This window comes from Daphnia magna, linkage group LG2 (assembly GCF_020631705.1).
Source record: "Daphnia magna isolate NIES linkage group LG2, ASM2063170v1.1, whole genome shotgun sequence".
NCBI classification, from domain to species: domain Eukaryota; kingdom Metazoa; phylum Arthropoda; class Branchiopoda; order Diplostraca; family Daphniidae; genus Daphnia; species Daphnia magna.
The window spans coordinates 1270610-1293379 of NC_059183.1; the positions used below are offsets into that span (position 1 = coordinate 1270610).

General features: G+C 40.6%; 3 protein-coding genes across 7 annotated transcripts; 2 read left to right on the forward strand and 1 right to left on the reverse strand.

Annotated features, from left to right (window-relative positions):
- Positions 1-2523: 2523 nt before the first annotated feature.
- LOC116916222 (60S ribosomal protein L23) lies at positions 2524-5126 on the forward strand. 2 transcript variants are annotated; one of them, XM_032921441.2, is made up of 6 exons: positions 2524-2638; positions 2771-2854; positions 2926-3054; positions 3284-4536; positions 4647-4805; positions 4870-5126. In XM_032921441.2, exons 1-4 carry the CDS (start codon positions 2626-2628, stop codon positions 3478-3480), a joined length of 423 nt encoding a protein of 140 aa, XP_032777332.1. In that variant the 5' UTR covers positions 2524-2625; the 3' UTR covers positions 3481-4536; positions 4647-4805; positions 4870-5126. The 2 variants fall into 2 exon arrangements, with proteins under 2 accessions (XP_032777332.1, XP_045025465.1); XM_045169530.1 differs by lacking the exons at positions 2524-2638; positions 2771-2854; positions 2926-3054 and having other exon boundaries at positions 3489-4536.
- A 914-nt stretch (positions 5127-6040) lies between these two features.
- LOC116916220 (THO complex subunit 2) lies at positions 6041-13131 on the reverse strand. Its single transcript, XM_032921438.2, is given in 20 exon segments — positions 6041-6274; positions 6338-6405; positions 6474-6537; positions 6615-6731; positions 7724-7767; positions 7827-7908; positions 7965-8106; positions 8165-8279; positions 8342-8441; positions 8502-8654; positions 8718-8965; positions 8968-9136; positions 9202-9660; positions 9726-9995; positions 10077-10328; positions 10465-11892; positions 11957-12316; positions 12370-12461; positions 12515-12579; positions 12757-13131. Coding segments are annotated over 20 exon segments (4386 nt in total). The 5' UTR covers positions 12819-13131; the 3' UTR covers positions 6041-6178.
- A 2018-nt stretch (positions 13132-15149) lies between these two features.
- On the forward strand, positions 15150-20703 carry LOC116916210. 4 transcript variants are annotated; one of them, XM_032921421.2, is made up of 7 exons: positions 15150-17713; positions 17775-17995; positions 18884-19037; positions 19371-19449; positions 19602-19675; positions 19971-20096; positions 20284-20703. In XM_032921421.2, the coding sequence occupies exons 1-7, from the start codon at positions 15172-15174 to the stop codon at positions 20391-20393; spliced, it is 3306 nt and encodes a 1101-aa protein (XP_032777312.2). In that variant the 5' UTR covers positions 15150-15171; the 3' UTR covers positions 20394-20703. The 4 variants fall into 4 exon arrangements, with proteins under 4 accessions (XP_032777312.2, XP_032777313.2, XP_032777314.2 ...); XM_032921422.2 differs by having other exon boundaries at positions 19374-19449; XM_032921423.2 differs by having other exon boundaries at positions 18884-19025.
- The last annotated feature ends 2067 nt before the right edge of the window (positions 20704-22770 follow it).

A 22770-nucleotide genomic window follows, 5' to 3' on the forward strand; every position in this document is an offset into this window, starting at 1 on the left:
ACGCCCTATCACTCGGCAGCCTATGGTCATGTGTATTTAGCTCTTGGCTTGTGTGTGTACGCTTTATTCTAGAGCCGTTACGGATACAACGTATAACATTTTGGTAGATTAAATCTATTATATAGGCCCTATACAGATGTATAGGCATTTCAATCGCTCTCATATTACCGACATCCGGTTCTTGGTTTTTGTTCTACTTTTACAAGATTATATGCAATGATGACAAGAGAATTCGGGGTGACGATGAATACTAGACGCCCGGAATAATTAGTTATTCTTGTTTGTTTATAATTTGTTTGCGACAAAGGTTATTCTTACGTTGGGTAATGATGCTAGTTATCTGTAATCCAAGTTCTAAAACATGTATAATAAGCTGTTTTTGTGAAAGAAGAACTAGCACAGGCAAAGGCGATGCAGGATGCGGGAACCACCATCTGTCCCCAAAAAATGCAAATCTGCCTCAAAAGAAGATGTTGCTGTGGCGGTGTCCAAGTGCCAGCTCGACAAGTCAATACACATTTTATTATAAACATCAACGCGGAAAATAGTACTCTAAGCCATAATGTATTGTTATGCTATTTACCAAGCGGAAGAAAATAATAATAATAAAAAAAAAACCATTTTAACGTATATATAAACTTGCCTGCGGTCCGCCACCTCTTCCAGTGACCACAATCGTTCAGTTGACTCGTAAACCGTCTTGAAACTAAATAAAGTTAAGTGTACTGACTGTCTCAACAAAAACCTTTAATTGTCATTAGAGGAAACCGATCTAAACTTACTTTAGGCCTAACAGATAAACGTTTCCGTTCAAATGTTAAACAGTTCCTCTTTTAAGCGAGAAAGAAATAATTCTCTGTACTGTATTTTTTTATTGCCCCCCCTAAAAAAAAATATATATATATAAAAATAAAAGAAGTATCATTCAACATGGTGCACTGGAAACATGTGACGTCCAATAGGGAATGACTCGAAGGAAATAAGTGTTTTTAATCTGGCGAGTGCTGCGCCGACAGGCTGGCCAGAATGGGCTCTGATCGATCGAATCTCGTTGATGATTCGGCAATGATAGTCACAAGCCACCAAAATAGAGCCCATATCGGCCGCTCTGGTCATTGGTAACACGAGCATAAAAGCCAAAGGTCAGAAATCATTGAATTTCAATTTCTCCGTCCCCTCTGATATCAACAACAACAACATCTATCTCGTCCCCTCCTCGTTCTACGGCTTACTGATTTATTGTCACGCATGCGAAAGAAGGAAAAAAAAAAAGCGGGATCTTTATCTGAATGCGCACACAAAAGCCGCTCATGAATTGATTCTCGTTTTCATACGTGCCTAAAGGTTGGAATTTTATTTTTTAAAATTATCATCCCTTTTTGTGTATGGGGGAAGTTGCCGTGGGTGATGATTGAAAACCACGGTGCAGATTTACTTTGTGCCTTGTTGTATCAATCGCTTTTATTATTGCGATAGAGGAGGAATCAAACAGAGTGAAAAGCATCACAAGCGATTTTTGTAAAAGCGTTTTGATGCTTATTCGAGGCAAAGCAGCAGATATAAAAGAACTGCTGGAAATAGATAGGCTCAGATTTGACCTTTGTGTTGGCACGACTGTCACCACGAACCAGTCAACTACAACAGATGATTACAACCGTTGGGTTTGTTCATCGGCTTGCTGCTATACGGTTGCGGTCGGCCACTTCCGAAACAAGAAGTTTCATGTACATAAACACCTTGTCGCAACAAATGTGTGGTGAGGAAACATACAAGAGAAAGAGAAAGCAAGCGAAATGTAATCAAAGAAAAAGCATGCCAACGCCGTGGCTAGCTTGTTATTTCCTCCTATAGAGGTGATGAAGTGGAAGTGGTGTAATGGGTGCGAGACAAAACAGATGGTTCTCCATTTGTTGTGAGTGGGGCGCTTCCTTCCCATTTTTTTTCCTGTTAGGCAATGACCTTTTGTAGCTTCTTTGCTGTGTCTGTTTTTGGTAGTTTCATCATTCTGATTGCCACCTACCTAGAATAGACATCCTTCTTTGTATTGCAGAGACTAATAAATACACACGCCCAAACAAGATGGGAACGATTTGTACTTGTTATTCTTAGATTACGGTGCTGACAGCCTTTTTTTCTTTTATTTTTCTACAGTTGTCCAATAAACTTTTAGGGAATTGCCTTTCTTTGAAATGAAAGAATACGACTCTGCAAGTCATTCCGCTTAACGGAAAAAAGGAAGAACTAGAATACTCAAAAGCTTTATGAGGAGAGAATTTGTGAATAAAATCTTTCGACAATGCCATCTAGCGAGAATGAGTCTAGAACCTAACGTGTAGCGGCATCTAGCTTTCCTATTAACATGTTATTTCGCATACACAATCAATTCCATTAATTTAAGTAATAATATTTCAGATAACTTACTTTAAATTGAATATGTATATTTTTCTAGAGAAAATTTCTGAATCTGTTAAACATAATTTCTTATTTGTGAAAGAATCGTAATTTGTAAAATGTTTTTGAAAAGTAATGCTGAATAATTACATCTGACACCGCTGTGCCATCTTTTCGACTGCTTCTTTTCGTGTCGACTCTCAATTCCAGACTCTTTCATTTTCGGCCAACAAGATGTCTAAGCGAGGTATGCTCTTCTGTCAATTCATCGACATTAATCTGAAACATCCGTTGATTTTATTAGTTATCGTGTATATTTTCAATGTGATCTGTTTGTTGAGAATGTGTAATTGCAATTATTCTGAATCGTTTTGACAAGGACGTGGTGGTACCGCGGGTGGAAAATTCCGCATCTCTCTCGGTCTCCCCGTGGGAGCCGTCATGAACTGCGCAGACAATACAGGTTATTATTACTCATTTCTATGTTTCTTCATTAAAGTATTCGTTGGTATACTAATTTTGTTTAATTATCAGGCGCAAAGAACCTGTACGTCATTGCAGTTTATGGTGTTAAAGGTCGTCTTAACCGCTTGCCTGCTGCTGGTGTTGGAGACATGTTTGTTGCCACAGTGAAGAAGGGTAAACCTGAGCTGAGGAAGAAAGGTAATTTACTAGAAAACTTGTTTCATTATGTTAACCCTCGTGCAGTTAAAATGGGTGGTGGTTTGTCTGCTATTCAATAACTTGAGAGGGTAGAATAAAGAATGTCTGAAACTCAGGGCTTTTTCTCATGAAGCTGCTTGACCTGTCGGCATTCACACTTCAATTTTTTGTGTAGAACATTATTGAATCAAGAGGAAATTGAACTAATTTTAGTTTCACTATCTTTCAGTAATGCAAGCAGTGGTTGTGCGGCAAAGGAAGCCTTTTAGGAGGAAGGATGGAGTGTTTATATACTTTGAAGACAATGCAGGGGTGATAGTGAACAACAAAGGCGAAATGAAAGGGTCAGCTATCACCGGACCTGTTGCAAAGGAGTGTGCTGACCTGTGGCCTAGGATTGCTTCCAACTCCAGCAGCATTGCTTGAACATTAGTATTGTGCTCTGTACTCCCTTTCAACATCTGGCTTAATGAGCAGCAATACAGTTCATCCTCAAAAAATGCTATGCTTTACTCACTTCTCAGGCACAAGCAACAACTTAGTTTAGTTCACTTGACAATGGTTAGATGTTCAGTTCCAGTGATCAAGAAGATTTGATCTGAGTTTAGAGCTCTGTAATTTTTATTATAGATATAAACTATAGATTGTCATGTGTAATGGGTGACAGGAGTGCTTTGCATCGATTTGGCGTGCTCTTTGCGAGTAAGTGCTACAGAACTTTACGACATACAGGTAAACCGGGTGAAGTTCTGGATTCATGGTTGAAAGAGGATGAAGTGTGACAGAACATTGCGTTCTTTTCTCCATGGTCCATTGGGATGTGAGAATGTTATGAAAAAAAAATTGCAGTACTAAGTAATAGAGAATTTAGGCTAAGTCCGAAATCTTCCCTTGAAAAGCTTAAGTGTCGTTTTGTAATATTTACAGTAAGTTGTCAAGAATTGGCAAGTATTTTAATGACATGAGAATTGTTGGAAATTGTAAATTATTATAGAAACTCCATCGTCAATTAAAATCTATATATTTAAATAAGCAGAAAAACGCATCGCTAAATGAAGCCATCACCGTGCTTCCTGCGTGATAAGAAAACCCCTGCGGGGGAAACGGGAAACTTCGTTTGAAACTGAGTGTACACGGGGATATAAATTGGTAGGGGCTTTTCCACCTACCAATCTAGGATGTAAAGACCCTGTAGAGCTACGAAGATAATTTGTTTTCCGGTATTGCTATAAAAACGAGCATCTTTCCACGACAATCATCCAGTTACCATTTTAGTTTTACTGAAGCAAGTCCGAAATGTGGCGACTATATTCCTTCGTAATTTTACTAATTGCTTCCTCTATCTGTATACTTCCCTTACCGTCAAGATGTAACATTATCCGTTCGAATAAAATCCATTTTCCTCATAAGACACATATGGCCACAAAGAGCAATGCAACGAAAATAGAGAGTTCAGTCGACAGGATTCGGGAACTTGGCAATGTAAGTACTTCAAACCTTACCATCCCGGCTCGTGGTTATATTTGTGCTATATATCTTGGAGCAATGTCTTTAAAAAAGTCTAACCTTTCTCTTTTTTTGCTACATTGCAGTCATTGACTGTATGTCCATTCGCTGTCAAAGAGAATAAACTGGATAACCGAATCCCATCAATGTTTTATGAACTGGAATGCCTCCACTGCAACAAATGCGGAAAACAGGGATCCAAATGCACGCAGCTCGTGACCGAAATGGAAGTGGTTTTTTGGAAGGTAGTATGAAGCCACATATACTCTGATGATGTTCAATACTAATATAACACTCACTTTTGCGCAGGAGGATGATTCTTCTTGGACTGAACCTGAAACCTTAATCGTGAAGGTGGGTTGCAGCTGTTCACCGGTTTCAAAACATACACCAGCCATGATCCGACCTTGATTGTCGTTGCAAAGTACAATGTCAAAAATGATCTAACCTATACAGATTTCACCAATCGAGATTTGCCCTCCCGTTGTTTCTCTATGCATATATATGTAATTGTAAATATTAATCTAAACAATAAAAGTCTAAATTGGCGTCACGTCGTTTCCTGAGCAATGTGTACGGTGTTATCTGTTATGCACTCTGTCCAATTTCGTGGCAAGTAACATGACTTCAGTCAAACTTGCCAAAACAATTGAAAAAAAAATTACAATTCACTCCTTTGGTCCTTTATTGTGTAATGTCACATCGTGAAGTATCTTGTCATTGGTCAGAAATCGGCCGAAGCATATGACTCAAATCTAGCTATAAAAATCATGGCCTATTTCAATTGGGGGTAGGAACAGTACATACGGGCATACGTCGTCAAAAGCAAGGCAAAATTTAAGAAAATTTTAATCGGTGGAGAGAACCCGTGGAATGTGGAATAGTTTGAAAGGTACAACGACCCTCTGGCTACGATACGTCATCGTATGAGCGGAGCGATTTCAGTTCATTTTAGGCAACGGGGAGATAGCCAGCTGATGTGCCGTGATTAAAGTAGGCCATGAAAAAAATACATGAATTAAATTCAAAATTAAACAAGAATCACAAAAAAACTAATATTGTATTCAGACCCAGCGAACGTTCAAATTTGGTTAGAATAGGTCAAGTTCCCTTGAATTCCAACTTCCAAGTCACAATTTTTAAGCCAGACAAAAATAAGCCCGATTTTTCCGTTCATTTCTCTCTTATTTTCTAAAAAACCTGTAAATATCTAAACATATTTACGGTTTAATAGATAGAAAATGCCCAGGATCACGAAAATCGACTTAGATTTCGTGGATCGTGGGACTTATAATTTTGAATTATTCGAATTCAAAGTCTTTATATATCAATACTACATCATTTTTTCTATTGCTGTTTTAGTGTTAGTTCAGTTAGTGCACTCCAACTGCAATCTCGTACTTAAAACAAGTGTAACCATACTAATAAGAAATTTCTATTAAAGAGGTGACCCACGAACGTGGATTTATTTACACACTAGTACGATGAAATGAATTGTATTGTCTAGGCCTCAAGGAAATCAATAAAGAAAGAATCTAACATGACAAATTCAATTCCCTAAAAACAGAATTTAAATGAAAAAAATGAGCAGACGCTTCAGTTTTTAACTTCTCGTTTCTCATCTTCGTTTACTGTCCGTGGAACGACGGGCTCGTTCTGGTCTATCTGCGCGTTCAAATGATCGATCCGAAGCTTCGCGTGAAAGAGGCGATTCCTACATACAAAGAATAAACTATACTGACATAAATACTTTTAAAACAAAAACTTGCTGTTATACCCTGTTGTGTCCTCTTCTGTCCCCGTTTCCATCCGAGGGACTTCCGTTTCCGTGTCGTGGAGATCGCACTATCAAATGACAAAGAACCATCATGAAACAGGGAATTAAATAACATGGACAATGTAAATTGAAATACCTTTTTCTCGTTCATCCTCTTTGCGACGTTTCACATCCATTAAAGCATCCTCCAGCAGTCGATCCTTACAAATTAAATAATCGTACATTTAAAAAAAAATAATAAAAAATAAACAAAACAATTATTAATAACTACACATACTCTTTTACGTTCGCCTTTTCTTTCACGACGTTCTTCTTCCGTTTCTTGAACATTACGTCGTTCCTTGCGCTCGGCCTTTTCTAGGCGGCGTTCCCGTTCAGGAGAAGAAGGTCGACTCTGCAACGACAACTAGTGGTGTTAAATCTACCAAATTGTACGCATCTTTGGGAAACAAGGGGGTTTCATGAACGGTAAAATGCATGCGAGGTGATATTCATATTCACACATTGGAGAGGAAGACATTTTTGCCTTACGCCTGATACGCCGAGAATGCACAACAAATCCGGGACACTTTCCCCTTTTCGCAGCAGCTCCATTTTCGTCTCTGTCGCTGTCCCCATCAACGATCTCCTACCAATATCATTTGGGTCGTAACTTACCCCAGCACCGAGCATGTGAGGGGATGTGCGCCACAAGAAGACACTGAGGGCATTCGACATCACAGTCCAAATATCCGTGCAGGTCGGGTGATCGGTCGACCAGTTTTTTTCATCCAAAACAAAATCATTGTTTGCTTGGCTCTGCCTTGATGGCGATGGGACGTTCTCGGTTAGTGTCATATGTGCCGAAGAAGCTGCTGTTGATCCGTATGCAACAGTAGATGCAACTGCTTAGACAAGATCAACTCCACCGCGATGTCGAAATTGTAACAGACGTGACTGCACAGCAACCCGGACTTAAGTGTGATCCTTGCGAAAATCAAGGCTTCCGGTCTTACAAGCACATGAGTTATTCCATGGATGAAGGAGCGCATTACGATTCACCGACATTCCGAGGATATTAACAGGCAAATATGATTTTTTTAAATTAAGGGATTCCGAGACAGCTTCTACGATTGAATGTCTTCCGTGATGACAATGTGACTGAGTGGCCTACACTGGGTTTGATCTTGTCCCGCATTTCACGCTACGTGGACGGATTGGTTTACTGTGAGCGAATGGGCCTCACTCGCTCGGCCAGGGGAGAAGTCGCAGACACGGTGTGCGGGCGCAGCTTATGATTTTTTTTTTTTTATATATATGATTTTTTTTTTTCGTTGAGTGACAGCTTGAGAAGAACGAAGACGTAGACTGAAGTCAAAGGTCAAGGTCGGCCGCCTTGATACTAACCTTGGTGGTTAAATTAGCATCCGTCTTCCGGCGTTTGGTATCTACTAGAAAAACCAATTAGCGTAAAATTGTTGGTTAAATTTATATTTTAAAAACATCATACCTCGGTCGGGATCGGTAGCTTCAACGTTAGATCCGTTGTAACTTTCTCTGTCACGCTCCGTCCATTCATCCTCACGATCAACCTAGTATCATCAAAGTTTAAAATGGTATCAATAACGTGTGAGCATGCTCTTATTACCTTGCCCGAATGTGGCCTATCTTCTCTATCTTCTTTGCGTTCTTTGGTCCTCTTCTCTCTGCTTCGGTCGCTGGTTTCCTCTCTCTTCTCAATCACATCTTTGTGCCTGTCCTTTTCTTTTTCTTTCACTTTATTCGTCTCTCTAACGGTCACAATCAAGTTAAATATATATTCAATTAGTAAAGAATTAAATGAGTTACCGAAGTTCCTTTTTCATCTCCTTGTTGATGCCGGCGGTCACAGGGGTACTCGATTGGGATTCGCTTTGGGTAGAGGAAGGAGTGTCCTGTGGGTTGGTCGACGTTTTATCCACTCCTATGGCGCATAAGTGTTGGTTAAGGTTGAATGTTACGTAAACGAACCGTTTCGAATCATACCATTTACTCCATCATGTTTCGAAACTCCATTTTCGGGTTGTGTAACCGCATTTGTGGTTCCAGCAGGTGGATGAGCACTTTGGGGAGCCGTTTTGGTAACCTTTTAAAACCGGAAAAATGACATGTATTTTAATATGATTTTTTTTTTCTGTAAGCTTACAGGTTTCCTGTTCACAAGATGGAAGTCGTATTCCGGAATCATTGATGCTTTTTTATTCTTCAACTGCCCGCTGTAGGAAATCGCCATTGCTGACAAATCTTGTCTTTTGTCCTTTTGCTCATTGCGCACCGATTCAACATGCCGATCAATCACCTATTTATAATCACATCGTTACTTTATGCTATAATCATACGTGGGAAGTTTTAGCGATATTACCGATCCTAGAGGTGTAATCACCGGGAAGAATGGCAAGATGCGTATCAGCACGATCAGTGCATTACGAATTTGGACGTAATCTTTCGATTCAAGACAAACAACCAGTGCCTTGGCAATTTTATGATGCCATTTGTGAACGACGTGTCGATAGTTTTCAAAGTCAACGTGATCATTTGTTTCAGAGGGCTGATTGCCAACACGGAATTTGGTGACGAATCCTGGGTAGTTGGCACATTCTTCGTCAAATATTTTTTGCTGGAGTGCCAATGCATTACTGTCTCAAGCATGGCACACAAGAAACGACCATAACGATTTGCTTCGTTCTCTGTACAGGAGGTCACTGTGTATGTGATATCACAAAAAATGCGATCGTAGCAAATCAGAGTTGAAAAATTGGGAGTTTTCAAATTGTGCATAAGCTGCAGAGCAAAGAAAACATAGATGAAGCAAACAAAAAAGTAAAGATAACAAAATGCAATAATACCTGTACAAAGCGGGCGCAAAATAAGGCATCGATAGCGGTAAAAACGCAGCGAGGAAACAGACACAGTTGTAAGAACTGCGTGATTGTTTCCGTCTTTGCTAATTTGGCAGCTCGACAAAGAAACCAGCCGTCCTTTTCTTGCGTCAATCTTGCCATGATACGTTCATTGTGATCTTTTTGCTTCTTCTCTTCTTCCAGAAGCTTATCCATTAGTGCCGTACAACGATCCAACTCTTTCTTACGTTTACTAGCAGGTAGGTCACGATTCTCGTTTGTCTGTTGAATCGCCAATTTTAGTCGTTGCACTTCACGTTCGTACGCAGTGCTGGGCACCGACAAGTCGTAGACCGTCAACGACCAAAATGTAGCAAAGAATTGAGGAGAGAGATCTTCCCACACCCTAGGAGCGCACAATGGGCGGACCGATTCGCAAATAGGAGTCATGACCAGTCGCACAGCCTACATAAAAGTTCGCACTAAAACTGTTTAATCTGCATGAAGCCACCGGTTAAACGGACACTTACCTCTAAGTACTTTTGCGTCTTTTGAGCTGGAAGGAGATTTTTAGAGTTCTTCTCAGCCCGCCTCAACTCGTCGTACTTGGAATTGATTGAATGTGCAAACATCGGGCGTGCCAAAAAAAATGCGACGTCAGCATGAATGTGATAATCAGATAATAAAGATCCTAACTGCGGCAGGCGTCTAACATAGTCGTCGACACTCATGTTCAGAGCCAAGAATGTCCCAAGCTGGACTAAAGTATCTTGGCATTGGTCGTATAGTTTACCAACCAGCTAGATAAAAGAGGAGAGAGAGAGATAGAAGAAAAAAAGTTTCAATATGCTGCTTAATTACTACATAAAATTCTGAAATACCTTTAGATGGTTATTCTGTGTTTCTCGGTAAACGACACAGTTGCGCTGTTGGGCGATGAGAAGGCAAAGGGGTATCGCCAGATTATGTTCTAGCAAAGTTTCCTTTAAACGCTGAGCGGCCTTCTTTGTAACCCGTACTTGACCAAAATGAGCTGCTTCTGCTCTTAACAGCTCACCACCTTGCATTGCTTCCATATGTTCTTTGGTCATTTCCTCGGATGCTTCAATGCCTCCCATTTTATGCACCATTTCCTAGATGGAAACGTAAAATTTAATGAAAGCCGACAATGATCTCACTTAAAGCAGAAATATACCCCTCAAATGGTTTCTGACTATTGAACAACACTTGTAAAAGAAGAAACAATGAGTAACATTTCGGCCAAAGTACCTGAAGAATGAGAAGATCCAAGCTTTTCTGCGCCTTCAGCTGATTAGCAACATATTGAAGTAGTCCAGTGAGGTCCATGTTATACTTTTTGTAAATGGCACCACAGAAAGCTGATAGTGCAGTCAACCACATTGAAATGGTAGTACCATCATGATTGGTGCGTTCCTTGTCAGGATTCGAAAGAGCCTCCAGAACACAGTACCCGAGAACATCATACGAAAGATTTGTCAGGTACTTGAGTGAATCTACAACGGGCCCGATCAGGTTGTCGTAAATTTGGATTTGGGACAGAATATAATCAAAAAGAAAGCCAGGGCAGCTATGACTCAGCTTGCCAAGCACCCGTCCGGTAGGTTTAACGTTATCCTTGCTCACACGCTTCATGATGTACTTAATGCGCTTGACGCAGTCTACTTTCCGGCGGATAAGCAATGCATGGCTCTGAAATGTGTCATTCTTCCATAGACCATACAGGCGATAACGGTGCTCGTAAGGCAGCTTTTTCAAGACATTCCAGATTTCTTCCGCGACACAACAATTCGATTCCATAAGGGCTAGCGACGGCAATATTACAACGTCAAATAGTGTAAGTACGTCGAAGTACAATGAATCCATATCGTGTTGAACTTTCTTCGAACTATTCAAGCCACAGTCATCCAATGCAGTATTGCACAAGCGGATCAATTTGTGTAGAAGAACAGGATCATTATACAAATGCGGCCCCAGGGAGAGCAGCATAGGAAAAGCAGCATCTCTCAACTCCCTCATTTCCTTGGCTGCCTTGGGAAAATTCCATGCACCGACCGCCAAAACGGGTTTTCCTGGAAGCTTTGGAGAAATGCAACATCGTTTACGATACACTGGCTCAATGACGTAATCGACGAGCTTGCAGATACTGCTTGATATTGGGCGATAAGATGTAACGAAGAATTCAGGATGACGTTTAAGAAGAGTTGAAGCTTGTTCCCAGGCTCCAACAGAAAGAAGAGCTTCACACAATCCAAACTTCTGGTTGTACGGTGCCCTTTCTTCAACCAATTCTTCTATTTTTTCATCTTCTTTCGGGACACTGATGATGTTCATTCGGCGAGAGTACTCTTTAGCGTCTGCTAGTTCTTTAGCAGCAGACTCTTCGATTTCGCTGTCCTTGGGTGTAAGCCAGCGATAAATATCATCTAGGCGTATGACACCGTGCTGCAGTAAAAGCGCGGTAATGACGAACAAAGAGCGGGGGGTAGAAGACGGGTCGTACGATGTAAATTTGAATCCTAAAACTTCGCATAAAGTCAGGGAATCGGACATGTACGATCGAATCAGCGGAACAAAAAGACGACTATGAAGCTGTGGCCGGCATTCAAACGATTCCATTATCACGTCCAAGACTCGATTTGGATCCAAGTTGAAGCAACCAATTAAAGACTGTATAACCTGTAAATAAATGGTGTGTTGAAAGACGCACACTCTGTATCCAATGCAAATAAATAGTTATTACTTGTAAAATGTAGAGTGGAGTGATAGAATCATCAATCTCTTGATTTAGTTCTGTTATGAGTTTGGCATATCCCTCACTCTCCTCCCGCAGAAGATTAAATTTCTGTTGTTTGTAAAACAATTTTGTCTTCACCTTGATGAAACGAGTATAAAATATCTTTTTCGTTTTCAATAAACTGCAATCCTGTAAGGTATCTATTTCTAAACGTTCTTTAATCAGTGCATCACTAAGCCAATTTTCCAGCTCCTTCAACATGCTGCATAATCTCTGTCTTTCATCATTGTTCTCATTTACCAATGTTTCATGATCAATGACATTCAGAACATCTAGTGTCACTGATGCTAGATCACCATGCAAAACCTATAAAAGATCATTACAATTGTGATTTAATTTTTAAAACTGAAGGATTTTACCAAAATGTCTCCAATGGCTGATAAAACTAAATCTTTCTTTATTCCACCTCTGATGGCTTGCCAAAAGAACTCATATATGGCACGAGACAGCTCTAAATATATTATAACATTATATGAGGAAAAAAAAGACCATTTAAAGACAAACCTTTGCTATCAATGGAAGGAAGACTGCTACAGTTCGAACCAATCCAGCCCGCAAGCAGTTTCACACTAGAACAGATAATCAGAAAAAATACATTAAGTATACCACTTAACAAAAGCACAATAAAAAAACCCTATGTTAAGTGCTAAACACCGTGGTTGTTCCTATGATTCAAGCAATGAAGAATTTAAATACTTCAGATTGCTAAATTTTTTTCTTATAGAAACTAAGGTGGACAGACTTACAATTCAGTGTGGCCATGTGTTTCCCACGTTTTCCATATATCTTGTGAAATTAAGGACGCCATTTAATCACTAAAAAAAGAACACTATGCGAACTTAGAACTGTCCTCTTCGCGCCTCTCACGATGCTATTTCCCTCTCGAATAACTTAGTCCATTCAAAGTAGTAGAAGTGAAAACTAACTACAAAGTTCAGATATCCAACACGAAAGGAATATAAACCGATTAGCACAATAGTGATCCAGTTTACTTCCGAATTATTTGAGAGAAATCCACAATACAGAATCGACCCCGTGCTTTTACTACTTCGCTATAGCTGACGCGTTTCCAAGCTCCTACGTCCCAACAGTGTGCTTATGGATGTAGGGTAACTCATTTACTCGAAGTGGTGGTGCTTCCACTTTTTATTTTCGGAAAACTCGGCGACGTTGCCATGAAACGTGGAATAGTGGCACCATGATAGTGGTTTTTCAATAAATATCAAATCATATCAAATAAATCATAATAAAAAGTTTGAAACCTATTGATCTTGTACAATGATTTTTATTTTCGATAATGTTTTCAACACATGTTTTTAAAACAGTTATTCGCATCATACTTTGAAAGCATATCATAACTCAGAGCTATCGCCTGCCATCACTAGATGGGGACCTTTATCTCTGTAGTTACCACCATGACAATGAACTAGTAGCCCTCACTGCGTTCGGGGAGTTCCCGATAGAAATCGGCTAGTTTGGTTGGGATAACATTTGTTCAATCTCAGAAAAAAGGGATCGGTCACATTTATTCATGACCTTGGGACAGCGAATGCTTCCTTTTCATCGGCTGCGTTAGTCTCACTTAATGGGGTAGCATTCGCTTTTCCGTTGTTTCAATCCAAGCAGGGCTCGGCCCCGATTACCTGAAACCCAGCTAACTATCGGAAGAGACTGGCGCGACACAAAAATCTGTCTTTTTCATCCTTTTTTTCCAGCTTATCGCCAGTACTTTCCAGAAGTAAGCCGGGTGTCAAGTAATCGGGACTCAGCCCTGCTTCCAGGATAATTTGATGGATTTACATCCGTCCTCCCCGTCCATTTGGGTTGCAGTCTTGAACGCCATTCTAGATTCAAGATTCTACAACTTTCACATCACAGGTGTTGGAATCCTTCACGATGAAAGGAGTCCGGTCATATTGTCAGTCCATGGAAAACCGCCTCGAAAAACCAGAGACGCCATCTAGCGGTAAAATCTGGAAAAGTTGGGGGGGGTCGGTCGACATGTAACACATAAGCGAGTTTGATAGAATCCCAATCGGTAAATTTCACGGATAAGAATTTTCAACTAACTTAAGACACTTTAAATACAAATCTAACGAAATTTTAATGTCTTTACATTGACAACAGGCTAAGCATTTCCAGGAAAATAATAGAACAGAACTCAGCGAACCTTGCGCCCAACTTGCGCCCAACACCTTATAGAAAAATTCCTCTTCAACTAATATTAACCAAAATAAAAGCGGACGGTCTTAAATTCACTCAAAATGTTACCATAAGGCTTTTTAAATTGTCACTATAGCAGACCGAAGGTTTCAATCAAAATCCTGATCGCTATCCGCTTTTCCTTACATATATGATACCCATCTGCGAAACAAATTCGAGCGAACGACACGCTTACATTGAATTTTCCTACATCCTTATTTACGGGTGCGGGTACATTCTTTATAGGTTTGGTTTATTATCTCGTCTCTTGTTCAAGAGATCCGGTATTTGCAAAATGCGTCATTAAATGTGGCCATTAAGTCCGTAATGGTCAACAATACTTGTAACATCTTAAAAGACGGGTCTAATCCTAAGAAAACCCGAAGAACTCCCGTTTCGAAGTGATAAATTGTAAGAGCTCACTGTTTGTTCTGTACTATATACGCAGTGAAAAGAGATTTTTAAACACTTGGTGGATTTAGAGAGGATGGGAGTCACCAAACAGGGAATGTGAGGTGCGGATTCACGCTTTCTTGCCAAATCCCGAGAAAAGGGCGTAAGTCTATAACACATTTATTGTCGTGACAGTGTAAAGAAGGTAACAAAAAGTTAAGAAACAAACGAAAGCGAGTAGGGTGGATCCACATTGAAAATGGCCCCAAATAAAACCGGGGAAAAAACAGGTAACATTCCATTTCTCATTCACACCTGATTCTTCAATACGCAGCAACAGATAGGTCACATCCTCAATGACGTCGTTGACGCCCCGAGATAATGTTCGAAACTGCATTCTTCTTTATGCAATGGAAATTGAAATGTGGGTCGAACGATGAAATGTCGGTAATAACGCTTTCAACCGTGTATGTTTTTGAAACACCAATTTCTAGTTTACTGCTAGGCGAAAAAAAGTCAAACCTTTAAAACCTGAGGCGAACGTCTGTAGTCCGTTTGATTTCAAAATGTGTCGCCATAGCGCCAGGTGGTCGCTATTCAGTTGTTTGCTTCTGGTTAACGTTATTTGCTTGACATCAGCTACGCTTGTCGATTCGCAAAACAGTGATTTTTCTGACAAACCAAATGGTAACTCTGAACTTACCGATCTTGTTCAAGTGGACCGTTCTCACCCATCTTCTAACCAGACTAATCCTGTATTCGCAAGTCAACATAATCCACCAAACACAACCGACAGTTTGACATCAGACCCATTCAAACCTAACCGTTTGAAGAAGCGATGGTCCAAAGATTATGGCACGTCCCAGGCTGAACGTCGAACGTTCTATCCTTTTAAGGCAGTGCCTCGTCCTCAACCAAACAACGGCCTACCATTCAAAGGCTACAGGCCACCTAAGGCTCCACATATTGGCTATCCTGTAGCCAGGCCACCTTACCAGCCGCAGCCCAATCGGCCCACTCAACCTCCCCATAGTTACGGCGTACCCAAACCAACTGGATATCCAGCATCCAATTATCATCAGCAAGAAATATACATCACATATCCACCAGCTACGACTGTGCGCTACCCTCAAACGACGGGCAATAGCAATTTAGGTGGGTCTTATGGGCCTGTCATTACGCCGAGTTATGTCACAGCCACTCCCGAAACAAACACGGGCTATCGTCCTCCAAAACCTACGGCACCTTATGTTCCAAGCAAACCGATTTACGAAGTTCCCACTTCTTATCCGAATCCCAGCTACGTCACAAATAAACCCGATTACTACCTTCCGTCAACAACTCAAATTCCGTACATTACACCGAATCCGTCGTACCCATTACCATTAGACCAAGGTGTTTATCCAGGCTATCCAGTATCGCCAAACGGTGGCGGATCGTACAATCCCGGTCCGGGATATCCATCGCCTTCCTTAGAAACTAGCGATTCCCACAAACCTCACTATCCGGTGCCACCGTCATCAGGATATCCGAGTTATCCAGCGTCGAGTGGAGGATCCTATCACGGATCAGCTCCAGTTGGTTCACCTCCACCAATTTTCGTGTTCATTCCCAAACCGGGCTACTACAATACCCAACATTCAAACTCTAAACCAGGTAATTATCATAAACCGAGTGGGACGTATCCAGTTCATTACCATTCAACACCGAGGCCTTCCGGAATCCCCAACGGCCAATACTATCCAGCACCAGTACCCATCAAACATCCAAAACCTGTCGGTGTCTATCCACCGGCCAAGGCGCCTAGTACGGCATACGGTTTACCTAAGCCTCAACGTCCCACACAACAATATCCAACTTCCTTTTATTCTGGTAAAACTGGAGCTGGAACTTCTGCGCCCAACTATAACAGTGCGAGTTACGCAGTTGAAAACCAACTCAATATTCAACCTAGTTACGATAATAACAAAGGCGGTATACTGGCAACACAATTGTATCAATCAACTACTCCATCCATATCCCAATCGGTAACACCGGCTCAGCCCAATGTGTTCCAGAGAGGTAACATTAGCCAACGACCGGCCAACTCTCCAGCAACATATTCGACAGTCGTCCACGATTTCATTGCTCTCCCAGACCAAAGTGGTGAGTCACAGTTGAATAGCTTTAACAAACAGAATAAGAGCTGGATATTCGGTGCTGAATCAAGCCTAGTTTTGGCTGTTACTGAGCTCCCTGACATCATCGGCAACCTGCCCTACTATCAAGATGAGTTTCGTGTACCTTTCCAATCGATCAACAAGCGTCCGATTAAAAACGATTGCGGGGGATCGTGGGTCGTTCTTAATCAACCCCCAGCTAAGTATGTAGATCCTACCCAAGTGCAAGTAGAACCGATTTATCTACCGGTACAGGAAGCTGCAATGGATGGATTTCATTCAAATTTTAACGGTCCGTTCTTCCGCAGTCCGAAAGAAGCGGATGACCCAATTCCAACTCCACGAGTCAACGAGCTATCCGTGGTAGACCCTAACACAAGCAACGCTTATGAATCATACGTTCCAGACTTTTTAATTTTCGCAACTACACCGTACACCGAATTGTCTTCCACCACGGGTACGACGGAAAGAATATGGAGGAAACCGAATGGTTTGGTCTCATCGGTTTCATTCTTTCCAAGTCCCTCGATTCAAGATGATCTTATCACAGCATCCGAGCAACGATCCTCCAGTAGCGGAATAACCGTTGTCATACCCGAATCCACCGATCCTGTTAAAACCTTAACGTCGACTGAAAACTCCGTCATTTTATCGCTGAACGCAAACAATTTGCAAGACGATGATTCCGACGAAATCGATGAATCCGAGCAAGGAAAGCGCAATAGTCCGTCTCCTTTTCTAGCTGCCGTTTTTTCTTCCGTTAACAAAGAAAATGATGACGATGATAGCGATAGCGTCGTTAACGAAACGACTGACAACAACCTGGGAACTAATGCGAACTCGTCCGTAACGGAGGATTCACTTATTCGTCATCTGCGATCTGCTAATCTCAGAGTTCTATCCTCTTTGATTAACCAAGCCGAAATCGCTTCACTCTTTCAAGACCAAGGTATGAAAAACAATCTCTTGAAAGAAATTATCAATTTAATGGGGTTTCTAATTTCGTTTAGAGTACACTCTGATGGCACCGAGCAATGCGGCGTTTAATAAAATTTCTGCTAGCCAGCGTCGGCGATGGATCACACGTCCAGATACTTTACGAGAGGTACTGCTGAATCACGTCGTACCGAATCATCTTAACTCGTCTTCATTTGAAAACGAAGCGACTCACGTAACTCTGGCTGGCTCGCATCGACTGAGGATCAACATCTACAACGCCACGGACAATAGGGTAAGCTAATAAATTAATTTTAAAATTTTTTTATCGGTTTTAAGTCTATGGTATAGTCTATTTGATTTAATATTATTCAATTTCGCATAAGTTTAAGTTTCTACAGTTCTTTTCGTTTTTTATCAATTTGTTTTGTGTTGATTTCAATTGATTTTCTGGCAGAATACGGTGGCGATAGTTGAGCAAAATTTCACCATTACGCATGTTTTCAAACTGCTTCTAATATTTTCCTTAAAAATTGTGTTGGCCAAATTGTTTACCTTGGCCCACCAAAGGGGCGTTCTTATTTACAGGTTACGTTGACTTGCTTTTGTCGTTTTGGCATTCAACTAAAGCGATCGAATTTGTCTTGATATATCGCTTTGCGTTTCGCCATTTCGGCACCAAACTGTTTCTTTTCAAGAAGAAATTCACGTTGAGATAACCTAGTCATGGTTGGTTTAACCCTTTTTGTGTGATAAAGAAAAGTTAGCAAACGATGTATTTAAATGGCGTGGCCGTGATGTGACCGACGATAACCGCCGTACACGCTTTGCACATATACGTGGGAATAATAGGACACGTAAGAGGCTGGTGGCACGAAACTATTATATGGGCGTGCCAATTTATGCCTACTTTAAATGGTCTCCGTTCAGGCGGACTAAAAGACGTTAAACTCCCCCCTACCAAAGTATATGATGAGTCACTTCCTTTCGATTTGCAATGCTCTTTAATCCAACGTCATTCAAAGTCATGACCATAGCATGACTTGTCATACTTGATCACGATACCTTCGTCGTAGTTCTTTTTCTTTATCTATTTCGCATATTAAATGTAATTTTTTTTTTGTGTGTCATTGCGACCATCGTATGTGGCTGCTAATGATAATTTTTTAAAAAATGGAAACAGGATATCGTAACTACAGTCAACGGTGCCCGTTTCTTAACAAACGATCTACGTATAGGCAAACTGTTGGTGCATATCGTCGATCGCGTTCTAATGCCGAGCCCTACCCCTTCGCAAACCATATTAGACATCCTCAATGACGGCGGTAGGTTCCAGAGTGCGTATAATACATTTTAATCGTTATCGTGATTTATTCATTATAATATTGTTACGATTACAAAATTATTAGAAGCATAATTTTTAGAATTTGTATTGCTGATTTGTGGGGAACGAGGTTAATCGCATTCGATAGTCAATGGGTGTAAATACAAAAAAATGTCTACTGTTACAAATTGATTTGGAAGATATGCATGCAACATTGCTTTCGTCTGTCAGATACCGAGCACTCGCTGTAAGGAAAAAATGTAGCTTGTTGTCAGCAAACAAAAATTCGTTTGATGATTGAAGCAAAACAAAAGAAGTTCGTGACTCATTTTGGATTCTTTGCCAGTAGGTTTACAAGCTTCGCTATTGGGTCCCGCTCTCACGAAGGTCCTGTCGTCTGATTCTCCGCTGTCTGTCTTCATCCCGTAACGTTTTATTTTACTTCTTTTTTTCTCTTTGCCTTTTTCAACTGCAAAATTTTCGGTCTTAACTCGTTTGTGATGCGGTCGTGACTTATGTCGTGGTCCGTTTGTTTTATTTATTTTTTTTTTTTTCTGTCTGGCTGTCTTATTTACAGGACAACTGAAGCATTTTTGAGCATCAGCCAAGATGAGCAGCGCCTATTCCTGAACAACGAAACAGCATTTCACAGTAAAAGTTCCAACTCCTCTACTGTTTTTGATTTGCCACTGTAAAGTTTGTATAGCACGCCAAAAAAGTTGGCCATTACCTCTGCCATTTTGACGAAGTTTCCGGTCTGTTTCGACACCCTCTGTTTCCAAAGCAATTTATTTTTTATGGTTTTTGTTTTTCAATTTTTATTATTCTATTGTTTTATTTATTTTGGCTTTTAATTTTTTTGGTATTTGTTTATTTGTTTTTCCCTCGTTCACTTAACCTCTGCAACGGATCACGTTACTTATCGATGACCGTGATGACGACCAAGATCTACTATGGTACCACATCGTTCCTGGAACTTATTACAGCGAAGGCCTGGAAGACGGCCAGTGGCTGTCCACCTTGCATGGCGTCGGCCGTCTGCGCGTCGACCTGACTCGCCAAAACAGGAAAAGTAATGAGCCCTTCCAGTATATTCTTTCATTTTTGTTTTCGATGCGTCATTATGCGCAAGTCGCCCAATTTTTATCCACACTGCATTCCGCAGCAGATGAATTGCTTGATGATGGTTGCGTCCAGCGATTCGTTGCACGTCATATAGACATTGTTTTGATTTTTACGTCGACTCCGCTTTTTGGCAGGTAAATTGGCGAGGATCAACGGGGAGGCGAACGTCATCGAGAGTGATGTAAGTGCCAGCAACGGAGTGGTCCACTTTATCGACCGCATTCTCACCGATATACTCTTCTAGAGGACTAAACTTAGGCCAAACAAGCATTCCCATCTCCGTTTGTTTGCTTCAATTCCTTCTTTCTATTTTTTATGTTTATGTTTATTTTCACACCTTTACTCGACTTTTTTTTCCCCCCCAAAGTACGGGTGTACAGTATTACGGTACAACATTTGGCTCCTGGCAGGCAGTTTGAAAGCAGCACCAAGTCTTGTCACAATACAGAATTTTAAAGGTTACCTATCTTTACTGTAATCTAATCTGTTTTACTTATAGCCGATATGTTATTTTTTTTCCCCCTTGTTCCATGAAAATAAAGCTGGTAAATGAGTCACACGTGTACACATGTGCTTTCTGTTTGTTAAGAGACTTCAGTAGCCAAAAAATGTATTGTCAACTCGTGAAAATTGCGTGGCTTGCTGTTTGCAAGCTTTCGGAAAAACTTGTGTGGCAATGGACGAGAAAGTCGCCAGCTCATGAGTGCCATTTGTATATAAGCTATTTATAAATCATTCGCAATGAACACAACGGGTGCGCCATCGCTTACGAGGGATATATGCGTATCTACACGCTTATGTGAGCTGTTGTAAGCAACACGACACGTCACCAACTGGAAATTATACTATCAACACTATATCTTCTAAATGACACAAACGCCATATTGTGTGTATAAGAATTTCATGGTAATTGGTTTGTTTGTTGGAACGCAAAGATAACCTTTTTTTTTTTCCTGCGGAATCATCATGGCAGTTTCAACTGCATTTATAGATTAAACAACGGATTCACTTTCAAAATCACCATTTTGATTTTTTTTTTTTCTTGTTCACATAATCGTTTGTTAACGTCCAAGTGATTCTGGACGGCAGGCATATTTTTCTGTGGAGAAGAAAAATATTGTCAAAGCAGCCACTTAAAGATGGGAGAGACGCCCTTGTTGGATCAAAATAATCTAATTGCCGATTACGCTTGAAAGTGCGGCATCAATTCTATTTGGTTGATTTATCCTAGAGCTTATCTTTAAGCAGGTATCACTATATTTCTATGTCACGAAGGTAAAGCCTGCTGGATTATACGAGCTGTTGGATGAGTGCCAATATTCGCGAAACAAGAAAGGTTTGCAGATGTGCGCGGCAGTAAAGAGGTGTATAAGTATGTTTTAGTTTTTGGCTGACTTCCGACATCTCACTAGGTCTCCAGCTGGTGAACCAGTTGGAATGAATGATGAGCTAGTCATTAGTCCGAGTCAACAGTCTCCACCTGATTTTTACATTTGTGGTGGGTACACACATTTAAAGACGATGAAAGCGGAAAAAGTCAAGAATAAACTATATAGAAATACGTATAATGATATACTGTGCATATTTTTTTGTTGAAGGTGGCGGCTTTGTTCCGCTTATATCCTTTCGTTTGCCTATTGCTGACTATACGTTGAATGGACAGTATGTAGGAAGGTGGATTTGAATTCAATCACAGCAACTTTGTTGACAAACTTGATCAACGTGTTTTACATTTGCTAATAGAAGTATAGGCTACGTAGTTCAGCATTACAAAGCGTAAGAAACATTATAAACACGAAAGAAGGTGAACGATAAACAATACATTGACATAGGCAAATACCATACCGAGTTAGCATTGATTGGATGTCACCCAAAAGAAATGTTAGTCATTTCTTTTTCTCTCCAAGAGACCCAACTATGACAACGCCAAATGAACTAGCATGTTTGTGTTGGCCAGTTGGGCTTCAATTGTTTTTAGCGCGCGTGACGTACCAACGAAGGAAAACGACTGTCGTCGTGAGCCAAGAAAAGGAAGGATCTTCTGGTCAACTGCTCGGATGAGAGTGAGAGACGGAACCGGAGATGGACTCGAAGAAGAGCGGCCTACATACACCGTCCGGTTTCACACACCATACACTAACACGGTCATCGTGTCGTATATAGTATAACGTCAAACAACAATCAAAATAAAACAATCCATTATAGTCTAGTGCAGAAAAACTCACAATTCTTTCAGTCGCTGTGTTACGACAAAGATAGGACAGCAAGAAAGAAGAAGAAGAAAAAAAAATCGAAAGTATTGGAGATGCGAAAGCTATTTCTAAATGAAAGTGTTTTGAGAAGACGTCAGGTGCGATGCCGTGTTATTCTTGCTAGCGAACAAATGCTGGGGATGGGGATGCGGTAAATCTCGTAAAAAGGAAGAATTGATTGAAGAAAAACTGCTGAGATTTGCGGGTTCAAACAAGAATGCCAACATAATTGAGAAAAAGCAGAGTAGGCTAATGAATGGGACGCTATTTTCATTGCCAGACGGTGTGACACACTAAAGAACCGTTCCAATTTTATAATTAAAATAGTCGACTTCCAAGTAGACCTTTATTTTGTAAAGAATATTCTGA